Raw genomic sequence first — 14,990 nt, forward strand, 5'->3', positions numbered from 1 at the left:
TTCAACCAAGGCTGCTTAAGAAAATAAAGAAGGTGTTATAACTCAACATTAATCGAATGAGTTAATAAATAACCTATTTCTTTTCTGGGAAACCTGGGTTCAAACAAAACATCCGTGCATCATTTTTGAAGTCTGATTCATTAGTTTCTTATATGCAAGGAAAAAAGAAAGCTCATTTTCTAATTGAAACACAATTCTGAAAAATATCTTTTGAAGTTAAGAAATGTTACTCATTTTTTCTTACATCACAATTTTATTTTTTCATAGAAATGTTATTTAAGTTCGTAAATGCTGCAACTTTATATTTAATTCAACGTATTGATAGCATTAATTATCATTTTTTGTAATTTTCATTTCTCTCATTAACATTAACTATGTTTCAATGTACAATTGTTTGCAAACATGACTAAAACAAAAATATTATCTATTACACATTTTAGCAATCAAAAACACAGTTTAAAACTATAATCAACATAATAACATTGGTTCTTCAATATCTTTACCTAGTTGCTTGCGCAATTACTGGACAAAACGAAATCATTAAGAAAAATCGATATTTTGCTTCTTCAAAGTTCGATATACCAACTGCTGGTGAATTCGAGCTAAGAAGTTGCAAGCAACTTCTATCAACTTACAATCAGAAAATTAGATAGCCATTTCCCGAAAAAAATGATCCCATATTCTTTTCTTTTGCCTCTAGCGCGCACTATTTGAACTGATTTCCATATCAGATCCAGGTGAATAGATATTTACCTGTTTTTAATTCTGTATCAAAAGAGCAATTTCTCAGATCTTAAATTAAGCATTTAATGGATTGACAAAATGAAATGCACCAGCGTTATTAATAAGGGTAATTTGGTATATAAACAGACCACGGTTATAGTTTTGGGCAAAATATAACTTTAATTTTGCATCAGTACGTTATTTGTGAAGTCATTGTTACTCACTTTTCATTTTTTGAATTAAAAAGGCAAAGTTTCTCTTCAGTCTACGCAAAAGCAATTAATAGTTTTGTTAGCGAAGTTCTCAATTGTTGTTCAAGGCGGTGAGTTTGTTTGATAAAAGCTTATGAGAATCAACAGTTTGTATAAAAAGTATATAAGATCTTGCATTAATAATTGGGAATATAATGACTGATATGAAGCCAACAAGATCTTGATAAAATCCACATCTGTTGGATTTTTATTGTTTAGTAATTGATGATATTTCATACAAGGATGTTGATGAGACGTCTGATGAGATCATAAAATTAAAAAAACCGCTATCATTGGGAATATTGTGCCTCAATTTGGTTCATGATTAATTAAAATTAGCTAATTATTTGACAAATCAAAAATACTAGGTGTTATTTTTTTGCGATTGCTTGCGTAGGCTTAGTTAGCCAATTTTGTCGAAATTATTTTGAGACTGATTGTCTTATGAAGTAAATCTGTACTTTTTTAACTATTTTATTCTTTTTGGAAGACGCCATAAATTGAGACCTATTATAAGTGATTATTTTACGGTAACATGCTAAAATTTCCATTCGTTGTTTGATGAAAGTGCTCATCTGTAAAAAACATAACAACAAGGGAAGGGAGCTCAGCACTCGCTTTGCTTTGCACATGAAGAAATCCAGCCTATCAATCTATTTATCGGTGTGTGTTAGGGGAAAACGTATTAGCAGTGAAGAAACTTAGTTAGTGGCAGAGCAAATCGGCGCCGAATCAGTACACATAATGTTTTTTTCTAGATGACCAGTACTCTGATTATAACACAGGCTAGTCTTAATTTTTCAATTAAATTTATATCATGAGAATAATATTCTGCTAAACTCCCGCCAACATGGTTTGTCTAATATGCTATTCGAATTTCCTCGTGGTCACTAGTAACATCAATTTTGCGTAACAGATCTTAACCACTGAGCTAAAAAGATTTTGAGGTAATTACCTACAATCATTTTTAAGAATAAATATCGTCTAGACTACTATAGTAATTACCAGTTATAGGCAATAAAAGTATGACATTATGTTGCTCAGACTTAACGTCAGTGCATGAGCAATTTTCAGACCATACAAAATAAATTAATCTTGGGTGAACACTAAGACGTCAATATGATCACAATGAAGAAAAACTGTGCATAAGTAAACTTTATAATACTCTGGATATGCAACGTTTCAGAACTGAATTGAGTGTTAACTCTCGAAATGTTCTGATTCAATGCTAAAAAGCTTTGAGACTCAAGTTTGGGCAAGAACAATGCATATTATATGATAAATGGAAAAATTAGTTGAGCTTTGCAAGAAGCTTATACATTTCTAGGTTCTGGGTAACTTTGACAACCAAATGTTATTGTCAAATTTAGATATCAGAACGTAAGGATATAACTTTTGACAAATTTTTAAATTGCTCAAACCGATTGTTTCCAAACAATTTTTTGTCCATTTTCTTTCTTTTTATAGTTTAAAAGATAAATAGTTTTTTACAAACAACCGTTTCTAAACTTGCGAGATTGTTTTTACTGGATTTAAATAACAACAATAGCTAATTCGAGAAGGAACAATCTGACAATTTTAGAAACGTTTTTTAGGTCTTCGAATTTTTTTTTCTGTTAAATTATAGAAAATGTGAATGTTTCCTAGGTAACATAATCACTGTTCGCGTTATATTAATTGGAACGTTCTATTTGAACTTGGAGAATAAATTTACTAGTTGATAAGAAGATAACTATCTAAAATGAATATCTGTTAGCAATAGACAAGATAACAAAGAGTAAATATTTAAAACGGTCATCTGAAAAGGTTTTAATAGCTTTTGAATTTTTTAATTTTAATTTCGCTCCCTAAATGGTCAAAATCGAATATTGATTAACATTAGACCAGATAACTAAGAACAAGTTAAAAAACGGTCATCTGAAATAGATTTTAATAGATTTTTCATTTTCAATTTTGATCTCGCTTTTCAGCTTTAACTTTTCGTTTTTCTTTGCATAGCAAATGATCTTCAGATACAGGTTAAAAAGATTGATTTCAGATAAATTTTACTTTAAAATGTTCACAAAAATTTCACCTAAATTGTTGGAAAAAGGCAACGAAGATAATGTCAAGGAATTTGTTGCATGACTAATTAAAATCTTTCATGGAATTAGACCAGTTAATTTTTCTAAATTTTGTTCTGGTCTTCAGACAACTGACGAAACACTTAAAAGTCGATTACCAGGTAGCGCAGATGCTGTTAATAACTCTGTTTGGTTAGAAACAGTTTAATTCGAAAGTGCATCCAAACTAATATTTTTCTCTTGAAAATAACAAATAGAAGTAACCCATAAAACTGCTTCAATTATATCAAATCTGTCTCCAATTTTGAAACATTCAGATACTTTGCGAAATGCATGCTCTTCTTGATCAAAAAACACTCAACTGATTTAAAATAATGAGTAAGGTTCTTACACTTTTTTCCTATAAAAGTGTTTTATTGTGTTCTGCCATGTTATGTTTTCATTTTTAATCTGCCTGATAATCTAGCAACTCACATGAGTATTTGCACGAGGTCCTTGATTGATTATATCTTTTATAGGATATGTAAGCATAGACGCGTAGAAATCGGGAAAAAGTCTGACTTGTGAAATTTTTCAAAATTTATTTTTTTCCATTTCTCCTTGAACAAATTTTAAAATGTCTTGGAACAGATAAATTCAATTTTTCGAGGGGAGCATTTTTCATTTCTCATAGAAAAAAGATATAAATCGGCCTAAAAAAAAATTTTTTAGGTTCTCTAAAGCACGTAAACCTAGAAAATGTGAAAAAGTCGGATATGTGAAATTTGATTGAAATTTCATGTTCCATTTCTCCTCGAAAAATGTAAAATTAAAAGATCAATTAAATTTTATACGAGCATTCGTTGATGGTAACACTCTTGGAATATCTCGGCTAAAGTTATTGATTGGCCAAAATTGACTCAACAAAAGAAAGGGTAGCATAAAGTTCCTCGCCCCATTTAAATTTGAGAGTTGAAATAGGAAGAACACAATTTTTGACCTGAAATTAGACTTGCCAAAATATGGTCAACACCAGGTTTTATACTTGACCAGATTTTATCAGAAATTGCCCAAGATTGACAAGTGCAAAAAAAGCAACATCTTAGTTCCGAATCAGACCCGATATCTAGGCTTGCTATTAGACTTGCTTAACAATGAAATTGACTCGGCTTAAGGTCCTAGTTTGCCTAAAAACTAAAAACGGAAATAAAAACACGGTTAGATATAATAAACTGGTTCAATTGTTTGTTTGGAGAAAGTGTCGTGTGCTTGCAATTTTGGCTCTCCATATGAGCAGGAACGAAAAGAACAGGAACATTCATAAGAACAGAAAATATTAAAAGTTTTTTGGGCACTCATCAGCCGATCATATGTAGATATATATAGATATATATCATATAGATTTATTTTTGCTAGCATAATTCAAGTAATCTTGACTTAATCATGATTTCAAGTAATCATAATCAAGTAACTTTCAAGCATGTGTAAAAATGTCGTTAATACGGAGTTGCAACACAGAACTATAAAGCAAATTCAAAAACGAAAGAAACATTTCCATAAAGTGTTGTAGAAATTGCAAAACTTGTACCCCCAATTAGATGCATTATTTTAGTTCAAACCGATTTGTCTCAAACCAATTTTTGAATCATTTGCCGTATTCTTATCAAGTCTATTTGGCCATCACTTCTTTCAGTATTTTGGAACAATAGGAATAGAGTTGATACCCCCCGTTAATGACGACAAGTTATAAATTCTTGAATCGTTACTATCTATACGCTCTCATGATCATGTGATTAAATCGAAGGTCAACAATACCACGCATCCAAATTCAAACTAAATCAACCACTTTGTTTCAAAATTGTGAACAACTTTTGAAATTTTATTGGAAATAACTTAAATTTAGTGAAGTTGACGAAATAGTTATAGCAGCCTAATTGTCAACATACATTGACAGTATGGCGGATTTTGTGAGTAATTACGGCTCAATTTCGAATCCAGGTAAGAAAAGTGTAACAGTACAAAATTAGTTCTTCGTCATATTTCGAACCGTCGAAGTGCCATGTTTATTTTTAAACATTGTTAATCTCATTTTTTGTAGCCGCATAAAAAAGTTGAAAGCAAAAGGTGAAACAATTTTTTTGCGGTGGTATTATTGGAAAATCAGATTGCTTGAATTGGGGTGGTTTCAGTTTTTTTTTTCAAAGATTTTGAGGTTCTGTTTTTGCCAACAATATTGGCTGATTTTTGATTTTGGACAGTTTTCCCCCTCACGTTTTTTTTCTGTCACATTTACATAGTGTTGAAACTTATATGCAGAAAACTCAATCGACCCTTATTGCACTCAACTTCCAATGGTTGCAAAAAAGTATTAAAATCTTTTTGCAGGACCCTGTCTTTGAAAAGGGAAAATTTTGAACCTCTTTAGCAAAATCTTTGATAATTCAACTCACATTTAAACAGTTTGAGCAGAATGTGTTGATAGTTTACAATTAAAGTTACCTTTAGAGCCACGGTCATGTTTCAATAGGTCAAAAAGAAAATCTTTTGCACTTTATTTGAACTTTCATTTGAGATTATCAGTCAAACAAGGTATCAGTCGAACAAGGTAAAAAATTGGGGGAAATATTCAATATATGCAGTCAATATTTATGACCAGTTTGACCGTATATAGTTTATAGTTTAGTAAAAAAAAAGAATTTTATGCTATTAAATGCTGAGAGGTTGAGAGGTGACCGTTTGCGACATTTTTTTTCTGCGATCCAAAAACGATGAGATTGATCTTTTTCAATTTATCTTTCTCGGATTACGCTCTGTTTTCTTGCAGTTATCAAAAATTAAATATTTACAATGTTGAATTAATTTCATTGCACAATTTAGCTTTCAAATTACTTTTAATGAATTATCGGACAAACTGCTCATCCTTTGCCCTAATTTAAGATTAGCAGGTCAAAACCAAATAAACGGCATCTGAAGTATTTGAATTAGAGATTGACAGTGTGAGTCAGACAGCTTGGAACTAAATTACCATTTACTAAAAATGGCGGTCAAATACACTGGCTTTCCTAAAATGGTTTTTAAAAACAATCGCCGTAATTACTGCATTGATAGTTAAAAGCCATCTTAGGTGAAGCCCGTTCTGTTCTTTATTTTTATGAACTTTAAAACTTATTTCCGCAAAATTGTCAATTTTGCTAGATATAAAATTTAACATATATAAAGCAGTAGTTGGCTTTATCTTAACCGAATTTTTAATGATTCGCTAAACAGAACTATGATGCCGATTCAACAACAAAAAAAAACATTGCCGAAAGTTTTGTAGAAATTGCAAAAATTGTACCCCATTTTCGACGAAATGATTTAATTTAAACGGATTGGTCTCAGAAGTCTTTTTGAATTATTTAGGTATGTATATTTATTAAATCTAGTCGGCCATTATTTCATTTTTAATTTTGAACAATAGGCAAAAAACAATGCCCCCTAATGATGTCAAGATATAATTTCTTGTATTTTGCAATCTTCGCACTCATTATCATGTGATTAAATCTATGGTCATTAACAACACGCATATAAATTCAATCTAAAGTAATAACTTCCTTGCAAATTTGTGAACAACATTTGAGATTCAATTGGAAATAAAATAAAGTTAGTAAAAGTGAAGAAATAGTTATTGCAGCCTACTTGTGGACATACCCAAACAATATAGCGGATTTTTGAGTAATAAATTCCGAATCCAGGTTAGGGAAGTGTAACAGTACAACAATTAGTTTTTATCACCAACGGCAATTTCATTACATTTCGGACAGTCGAGGTAATCTGATTATTTCTAATCATTTTTAATCACAATTCCTGTGGTGGCTCAAAAAATTTGAAAACAAAAAGTGAAGAATAACCTTTGGAGTGTTTTAATGGGAAAATCAGATTGTTTTTACTGGGTTTATTTTAGATTTATTTTTATTTTTCATTGCTGTTCAAATTGTAGGCAAAAATTGACCGAGTTTAGACATTTCCCCCATTTTTTCTGTCGAAATTAGGCAGTATTGAAATTTTCATCCATAAAATTCAGTTGACCCCTATTGCACTCATTTTTCAATCGCTACAAAAAGTGTTAAACTTTATTTTGCAGAACCCTATCTTTGAAAATGTCACATTTTAAACCCATGTAGAAAAGTCTTGGATAATTCAACACAAATTTAAACAACTTGAGCTGAATGAGTTGATATTTTACTATTACAATTACGTTGAGAGCCACGACTCGAAAACGATAAAATTGTTTTTTATGACATATTTTTTGGGAAAAGGTAGTCAGTTTTCTTGCAATTATTAAAAATCAAACGATTTTCAAGGGAACATATTTTTGATGAATTAAATTGATTGCGCAGTTTAGCTTTAAAATTGTTTTTAATAATTTAGCAGACAACCTGCTCATCCTGTGTCTTCAATTAAAATTAGCAAGTCAAAACAAAATAAATGATAACTGATGTACCTAACTTAGAAATTGACAGTGTTAGTCAGAAATCGTGGAGTGAAATAATCATTTACTAAAAATACTGGTCATATAAATTCGATTTCTTAAAATTGCTTTTTAGAATCGATGGTCGTAATTACAATACCTAACTTTATATTTTGACAGCGGTTGTTTTTCACTGTGCATGAAAACAGTAACTGCTTTTTTTCCTTGATAGTTAACAACCATGTTAGGTGAAGCCCGTTCTTTTCTTTTTTTATGACTTTTAAAATTTATTTCCGCAAAAATGTCAATAATGCTAGATAGGGAATTGAACAGAATATAGTAGTACTTTGCTTTGATTCAACAATATTTTTTCCTGCGAACATCAGGTTTGCTAAATGAGTTCAACTTTTATACTGATTTGACTTGATCCGAAAAACAAAGACCTTAATGAGAGTTGAATTGACAATCTGTCATTTTTTAAAAAGCCTTTTAAATTTAAAAACCACAAAAACCCGAAGTTTTTTCACTTATTTGCTTAAGGGGTTTTATATAGTCTGATATTTGACTATTTTAGTAGCAAACTTGTCCATCATGCTCATGAATGCTTAGTTTTTTTTTCGTTTGTTCCCTGTTAACGAAAACAAAAATTTTTCACTGCTTTTCAGATTTTTATTTCCAGAGAAGCTACCGGGTTTGAGTCTCACACCTGACTGAACCTGTGTTTATTTTGAAAAATGCATATTCCGTACTCTTTCTGAAGAAAAACTAATCTCATTTTTGCAAATTAGAAAGAGACGGAATATATACGAAGAACCTGACCGAGCCTCCTTACTTTTTTGTCCATTCGTTCTGTCAGTTTCTGCAAATTTTCTGTTTTGGAAAGTTTCAGTGCTTTCATAAAAAGCCAAACAGAAAATTTTTTAGTCTTGAATTTTTCACTCGTTCCATTGAAAATTTTTCCCTCTTCTGAAAACAAACCTGGTCAAAACCACCAAAAAAGTGACTGTGGATAAACTCTGAAATGAAACGATTGAAGTTTCAAAAACATTCATACATTTTGTTTTAAATTTGAGAACAAGCAAAGTTTTGCTTTAAATTTTAAATGGAGACTTTTTGTCATTAATGAATAAAAAATTCATGACCCTAGTCTCTGAGCTAACCGCAAAAGAGAGACAATATAGTTAGAAACTGTGAAAGAGAGGATGCGCAATTTAAGGGGGAGTGTTAGAAGGTTGAAAGAGAACAACCTAATGTAAATTGTGCATAAGATAAGCTTGACATAGCTTGACAAGAAGCTCTACTTGTTCAACGTATACTTGGCTAGAGAAATGAAGCCTTGAGGAACAAGAAAGAACGTAAGAACGGGTTATAAGAGACGCCCAAGTTCGAGAGCTTAAGACCAGTTGGTGTAATTGGGTAGCACACTAGGCTTGCAAGTAAGAGATGCTGGTTCGAATCCAGTACTGGTCCATTTTCACAGTAGTTGCACCTGAATAGACCCCCTAACAGGTTATGGGCCCAGCAATTTTTTAAGTCATAAAATTAATTTCCAAAACAAAACTAATTTGTTGTTGACAGTCATAATCCTTTTCTGCTTAGTACCTTTTCTTTTCACAACTGTTTTGCCTGCTCAAACTTCAATGGATCAACAGACAGTGAAGCTGCTGACCTACACAGGAAAGGCACAGGACTTTCCAATCTGGAGCACAAGATTTGTGGCGATGATGCAGACAAAGGGACTCTACAAATCACTACTGGGGACAGAGGAGCAACCCAATGAGCCTGCGCCACTGGCCAATGGGGCAACCAATGATGAAAAGAAGAACCACAAGGTGCTGAAGGATGCATATGAGAAGGAAGTTGCAGACATCAAGGAGAAACGGAACAATGTGTGGTGCCATCTGGCACTGACTCTAGATGCAACAACCCTCATGCTGATGAGACATGACTGTGTGGGAGATGACGGCATTGGAGATGGAGCAAAGGCTTGGAAGCTTTTGCAAGAGAGATTTCAGAGTGTGGAGACGCCGACAGTGGTGACTTTAGTGGCACAGCTTGCTCGACTGCAGCTCGAGGATTCTGAGGATTTGGACAGCTTCTTCATCAGAGGACAGGAGTTGCTCACAAGGCTACAAGAAGCAGGGGAAGCAGTCTCAGAGACCCTCTTCAACGCCTTGGTCCTCAATGGTCTGCCAATGAGGTATGAAAGATTTGTAATACAGGAAAGCTTCAACCCGGCAACGAACTTCACAGAGTTGAGAAAAAGGCTGCAGAACTTTCATGAGAGCACGGTGCAGAGACACAAGGGACAAAGTGGTTCAGTGACACTGGCAGTGAAGCGTGACTTCAAGAAGGGACCCAAGAAAGGAAACTGCTTTGTGTGTGGGATCCCTGGACACTTTGCCAAGGACTTCAGGAAGAAGGAGACAGCACAATGCAGCAAGTGTGGTGAGAAGGGTCACCTAGACAGGGCATGCAAGAGACAAAGAGATGGAGGCAAACATGAGTCAGTGGCAATGGGTCCAGCATTGGCTACACCAGACGAGGAATGCTGGGCAGCTCTTACCCAGTGGAAGACAGCAGGCATGCTAGTGGACAGTGGTTGTACAGATCACATAGTGACGAACATCGATGCGTTCCTGGACTTTGTGCCCATTCAATCAGTGGTCAGAAATCCCAACGGAGAGGCTTCCAGAGTGGTGGGCAGAGGCTGTGTGAGGATCAGCATACCCTCAAACAAAGGGGAATTCCAATGCGAACTCAAAAATGTTCTGTGTGTGCCGGACTATTCTTCAAACCTCCTATCAGTCTCAAGATGCACGGAGTGGGGACATAGCTGCACTTTCGAGAGAGAAAACAGCTGCATGAAACTCCAGAAGGGAACTCGGGTAAAACTAACACAAGAAAATAACTTGTTTTACTTACCCTGCAGCGTTCTAGAATTCAAGATGAGTTCCAACAGCGTGAAACTTGACAGTGCAAGGAAGTGGCACAGACGATTGGGTCATTTGAATCAAGCAGATGTGGTCAGGAATGCACCAGAGACAGTGGGGGAACTCGATGATGTATGCAATGTGTGTGCATTGGCCAAGATCACAAAGACTCCAGTACCAAGAGTGGCAGAGGCCCAAGCAGAAGAGAAGCTGGAGAGGGTGTTCACAGACGTGATGGGACCTTTCAGAGTAGAGTCACTGTCAGGGTTCCGGTTCTGCATAGTGTTTGCAGACCAATACACGAAGTTTGTGTTTGTGGACTTGCTTAAGGCAAAGAGTGAAGCACTGGCCAGCCTGAAGAAATTTGTTCTCAGTGTGGGGACGCCCAAGAAGCTGAGGCAAGACAATGCGAAGGAGTTTCTCTCAGAGCAGTTTGAGACGTACTGCTTAGATGCAGGCATTCTACAGGAAAAGACCATACCAGAAACGCCACAACAGAATGGGTTAGCTGAGAGGTGCAACATGACACTGCTGGAGATGGCAAGATGTTTGCTCATTGACTCAGGACTTCCCAAGATGATGTGGGGAGCAGCAATTCTTCACGCAGCAAGGATCAGAAACTTGGTAGTGAGACGAGGAGAAGAAAAATGCCCAGCAGAGCTGATGAGAGGTATAAAACCTAAGCTTTCAATTAGTAAATTATCTATTTTTGGTTGCACAGTCTTCATGAGGAAGAGGGACAGAGAAGTCAGCAAACTTGAACCCAAGGCACTGGAAGGAAAGTTTGTGGGTTACACTGAAGGAGAAAACGGATACCTGGTGTACATACCCAACACACGCAAGGTGATGGCAGTTCGAGATGTGATCATCAAGGAGTCTGAAGTAGGCTCAATCCCTGACAACAAAGAAACGGCGGACCTACTAGATGATGGGTCGGAACTGGGAATCTGGCACCCAGATGATGGTCATCAAGATGATGACAACAGAGACAGACAGGACACATCTACTGCAATAAAGGAGGAGTGGCATGACGCAGGGAGCGTGAATACACAAGAAACAACACTGAGACAAGAGGCCTCGGATGTTGGAGAAACAGCACTAGATGAAGGATCTAGTAGCAACAAGAGGGAGTCACAGAGACTCAGAGTCACTGGAAGACAGTGACACAGAAGACTTCTCACAGTTAGAGACAGTTGGCTTCAATGAAGATGCACTGGAACACGCGGACAGAGCAGAGCCCAGACGAGGGACACGAGCAAGGAATGTTCCGCAATTTTTTGGAGAAGTCAGGACCCATCTTGCTGTGACTGAGGGCGACTATGTGGAACCCAAAACAGTCTACGAAGCCAAGCAAGGTGACGATTGGGACCAGTGGCACCGGGCAATGAAGGACGAGGTCAAGGCACTCCAAGAAAACGAGACTTGGAACCTAGTGAGACCACCCACAGACAGGGACGTCATACCGGGCAAATCGGTTTACAAAGTGAAATTGGGACCCAGTGGTCAAGTGGACAAATACAAAGCGCGCTATGTGGCGAAAGGCTTCAAACAAGTGGAAGGACTGGACTACTTTGAGACTTTTGCGCCTACCTGTAAGCCAGAGACATTCAGGATTCTACTTCAGCTATCAGCGAAGCAGGGCCATGTGATGCACCAATTTGATGTCAAGACTGCTTTCCTGCACTCACCAATCGAGGAAGAAGTGTATCTGGAACAGCCACAGGAGTTTGTAAAACGCGGATCAGATGGGGAGAAGTTAGTATGTCGACTAAATAAATCAATTTATGGTTTGAAACAGGCTGCTAACAACTGGTACAAAGAGCTGGCAAAATTCCTACTGAGACAGGGGTTCACCAGAAGCAGGAACGATCACTGCTTGTTCGCAAGATCAGAAGCAGAGGATCACACCTTCATCTTGGTCTGGGTTGACGACATCATAGCAGCATCAAGAAGTATGACAGTGGTCTCTGATGTCAAGAAGGCACTAGAAGCAACCTTTCACATGGAAGACAGAGGGAGACTACACTGGTTTCTGGGTCTAAGAATCAGACGAGAAGAGGGCAAAGTCACAGTCGACCAAGAACGCTACATAGAAACAATGCTTGAGCGGTTTCAAATGGATCAATGCAAACCCTCAAGAACTCCAGCTGATTTGAATTTGAAACTTCAGACAGCACAGAACGGAGACGAAGAAGTGGACCAGAGGATCTACAGAAGCTTGGTTGGATCACTTCTGTATCTGGCCAAACAGACGAGGCCAGACATCATGTTCACAGTCAACATTCTGTCCAGACACATGAATGCACCTACCAATCAACACTGGATGTGCGGAAAACGACTTCTGCGATATCTTCAATGTTCAAAAGGTTTAAAACTTACTTACACAAAAGAGGCTAGTTATGATTTAGTGGGGGAAAGTGATGCAGACTGGTCAGGAGACGTGAACGACAGAAAATCAACAACGGGCTTTTACTTCAAGCTCAACGGACGTGGCGCAGCACTCAGCTGGGGTGTCAAGAAGCAGGCCACAGTTGCTCTTTCTTCATCAGAAGCAGAATATCAGGGCATGGCAGCAGCAGTTCAGGAAGCACTCTACCTGAAACAACTTCTAGAGGATTTTGGCATCCAACAGAAACGTCCAATAGCAATTGGAGAAGACAACCAAAGTTGTATCAGACTCTGCCAAAACCCAGTCATGCACAAAAGGAGCAAGCACATCGAAACAAAGTTTCACTTCATCCGGGACAAGACGGAGGATGGGACTATTTCAATTCATTACGTTCCTACAGACAAAATGGCAGCGAACATCTTCACAAAGTCCTTACCCGTTTCGAAAGTGGAAACATTCAGAGCAGTTTTGATGGGAACAGACTCTACACAATCAGCTCAAGTCTGAGTGGGGGTGTTAGAATTTCGATCAAACTATAGTCTTAAACTTAGTGAGAATTAGAAAGAAAGTTTGACTTACCAGATTAGAAAGACAAGCAATTTGATTTTGATCAAAGAAATTATATAAATGAACCGTCAAGAAATGGTGCTGAGAATCAATATTCGGTTCAAATTGGTGAATCTAGATAACTATTATTAGAGTTAGATTAATTGATGTAAAATCTTCCCAGCATGTATTAAATGATGATGATATCTCCGGAAGTGTGAATGAATTCTTAGAAAAGTGCAAATGCATTCCATTTATGGTTCCCTTTGCGACTGATTTGCAGAAGCAAACCATATTGGGTAACCCTTGAGACCCCCACTATAAATCACGGTGCTAAGATTAGTTTTGTATCTTGACTTTTTCACACTGATAATGGGTATATATACAGCTGATTTTTGAGTCCTTTTTCATCCCCAATTTCAAATCACCATCTTGATCTAATAATCAGATCTCTCCTGTAAATCTCTAAATTCTACTGTAAAATATCATTTTGTTATTCTCTCATTTTTGAGAAATTAATTCTTTTACTTAGTTAAAAACGCTTTTTTATTCCGCTTGCGAAAGTCCATAACCCAACATTAAACATATATGAAATCAAACTAATTAGCGTTTTTAAGTTTTGCTATTATTGAAAGCATTTCAAGCTCACCAAAAAAGAGTACACAAATCTGAATGCAGTTAGTCTCTTGTATAACAGCTTTAACTCTCAATTTTTGATACATCAGTTTGCTTATATTTTATTAGTCTGCTACTTGATATTTTGACTTCTAAATTTTTTAAAATGCAAAAGCAGAAAGTTCTTCAATATAAAACAAGTTTTGTGACCTGCTTTATTCAGCGCGCTTTTCTTCATGAGAGAAAAAAAGTCTTTAAAGAGCCATTTGTTAGTTTACTCATTTGATTATTGACTATTAGTTCAATTACAAATAGTTCATTTGTCATCAGTGCCCGTCGAGCAGATTTTCACGAATTAATTGACATAACAGAGACATAGTAATTATTCCTATAAATTACTCTAAAATAACCCTGATTTCACTGTATTTAGTGGGATTTTTAGACCATGCTTGCAAATTTTTACCGTTTTTCAAGCTGATTTTTAACTGCAGTTTCAGACTTTTCACTGTCTTAGCTGATATTTCACAGTATTTTTTACTGTTTTTTTGGTGTATTTTCACCAATGTTTGACTGTATTTTTACTGCACAGACACTATTTCACTGAGTTTACACTGATAATTCACTGCACAGACTTTTTTTCACTGAATTTACACTGATATTTCACTGCACGCGCTATGTACAGATGACGAGAGTGAGATGGGAGGCGGTAGACGAGGCAGCAAGTCCCGAAGGTCCAGTAACAAGTTCACGATGTCTGGTGTCACCTCAACACCAGAAGAGGAGGCAGAGATCCAGCGAGAAGAAGTGGGCGCCGGATGTGTAAGCACCCCTTTGATGATTAACCCAAAAATGTTCACTTTCGCGACTTTTTCGAGGTTTTCTTAGCATGTAATTTTGAGCGCATGATGCCCCCTCGTGAGTTCTTTTTTTGGGCCTCAACATAATTGATTTTTGATTCTGGTACCGAATACTGGGTTGAACCTCGGTGAAAAAAAAATAATATTTTTACTCCAAATATTCATCTTTTAGCTGTGATTGTTA

General features: G+C 36.2%; 1 protein-coding gene across 2 annotated transcripts in view; it reads left to right on the forward strand.

Annotated features, from left to right (window-relative positions):
- LOC142341452 (solute carrier family 15 member 2-like) overlaps positions 1–14,990 on the forward strand; it is a 46,369-nt gene that overhangs the window by 1,027 nt on the left and 30,352 nt on the right. Inside the window, exons 1-2 of one of the 2 annotated variants that reach the window (XM_075392406.1) lie at positions 4,842–5,014; positions 14,632–14,768. In XM_075392406.1, the coding sequence (XP_075248521.1) occupies positions 4,972–5,014; positions 14,632–14,768 (180 nt within the window). In that variant the 5' untranslated portion in view covers positions 4,842–4,971. Of the gene's footprint in view, positions 1–4,841; positions 5,015–14,631; positions 14,769–14,990 lie in introns of those variants that run through there. The other variant, XM_075392405.1, reaches the window with a different exon arrangement.

The sequence above is a fragment of the Convolutriloba macropyga genome, chromosome 6 (assembly GCF_964194025.1).
Source record: "Convolutriloba macropyga chromosome 6, txConMacr16.3, whole genome shotgun sequence".
NCBI classification, from domain to species: Eukaryota; Metazoa; Xenacoelomorpha; order Acoela; family Convolutidae; genus Convolutriloba; species Convolutriloba macropyga.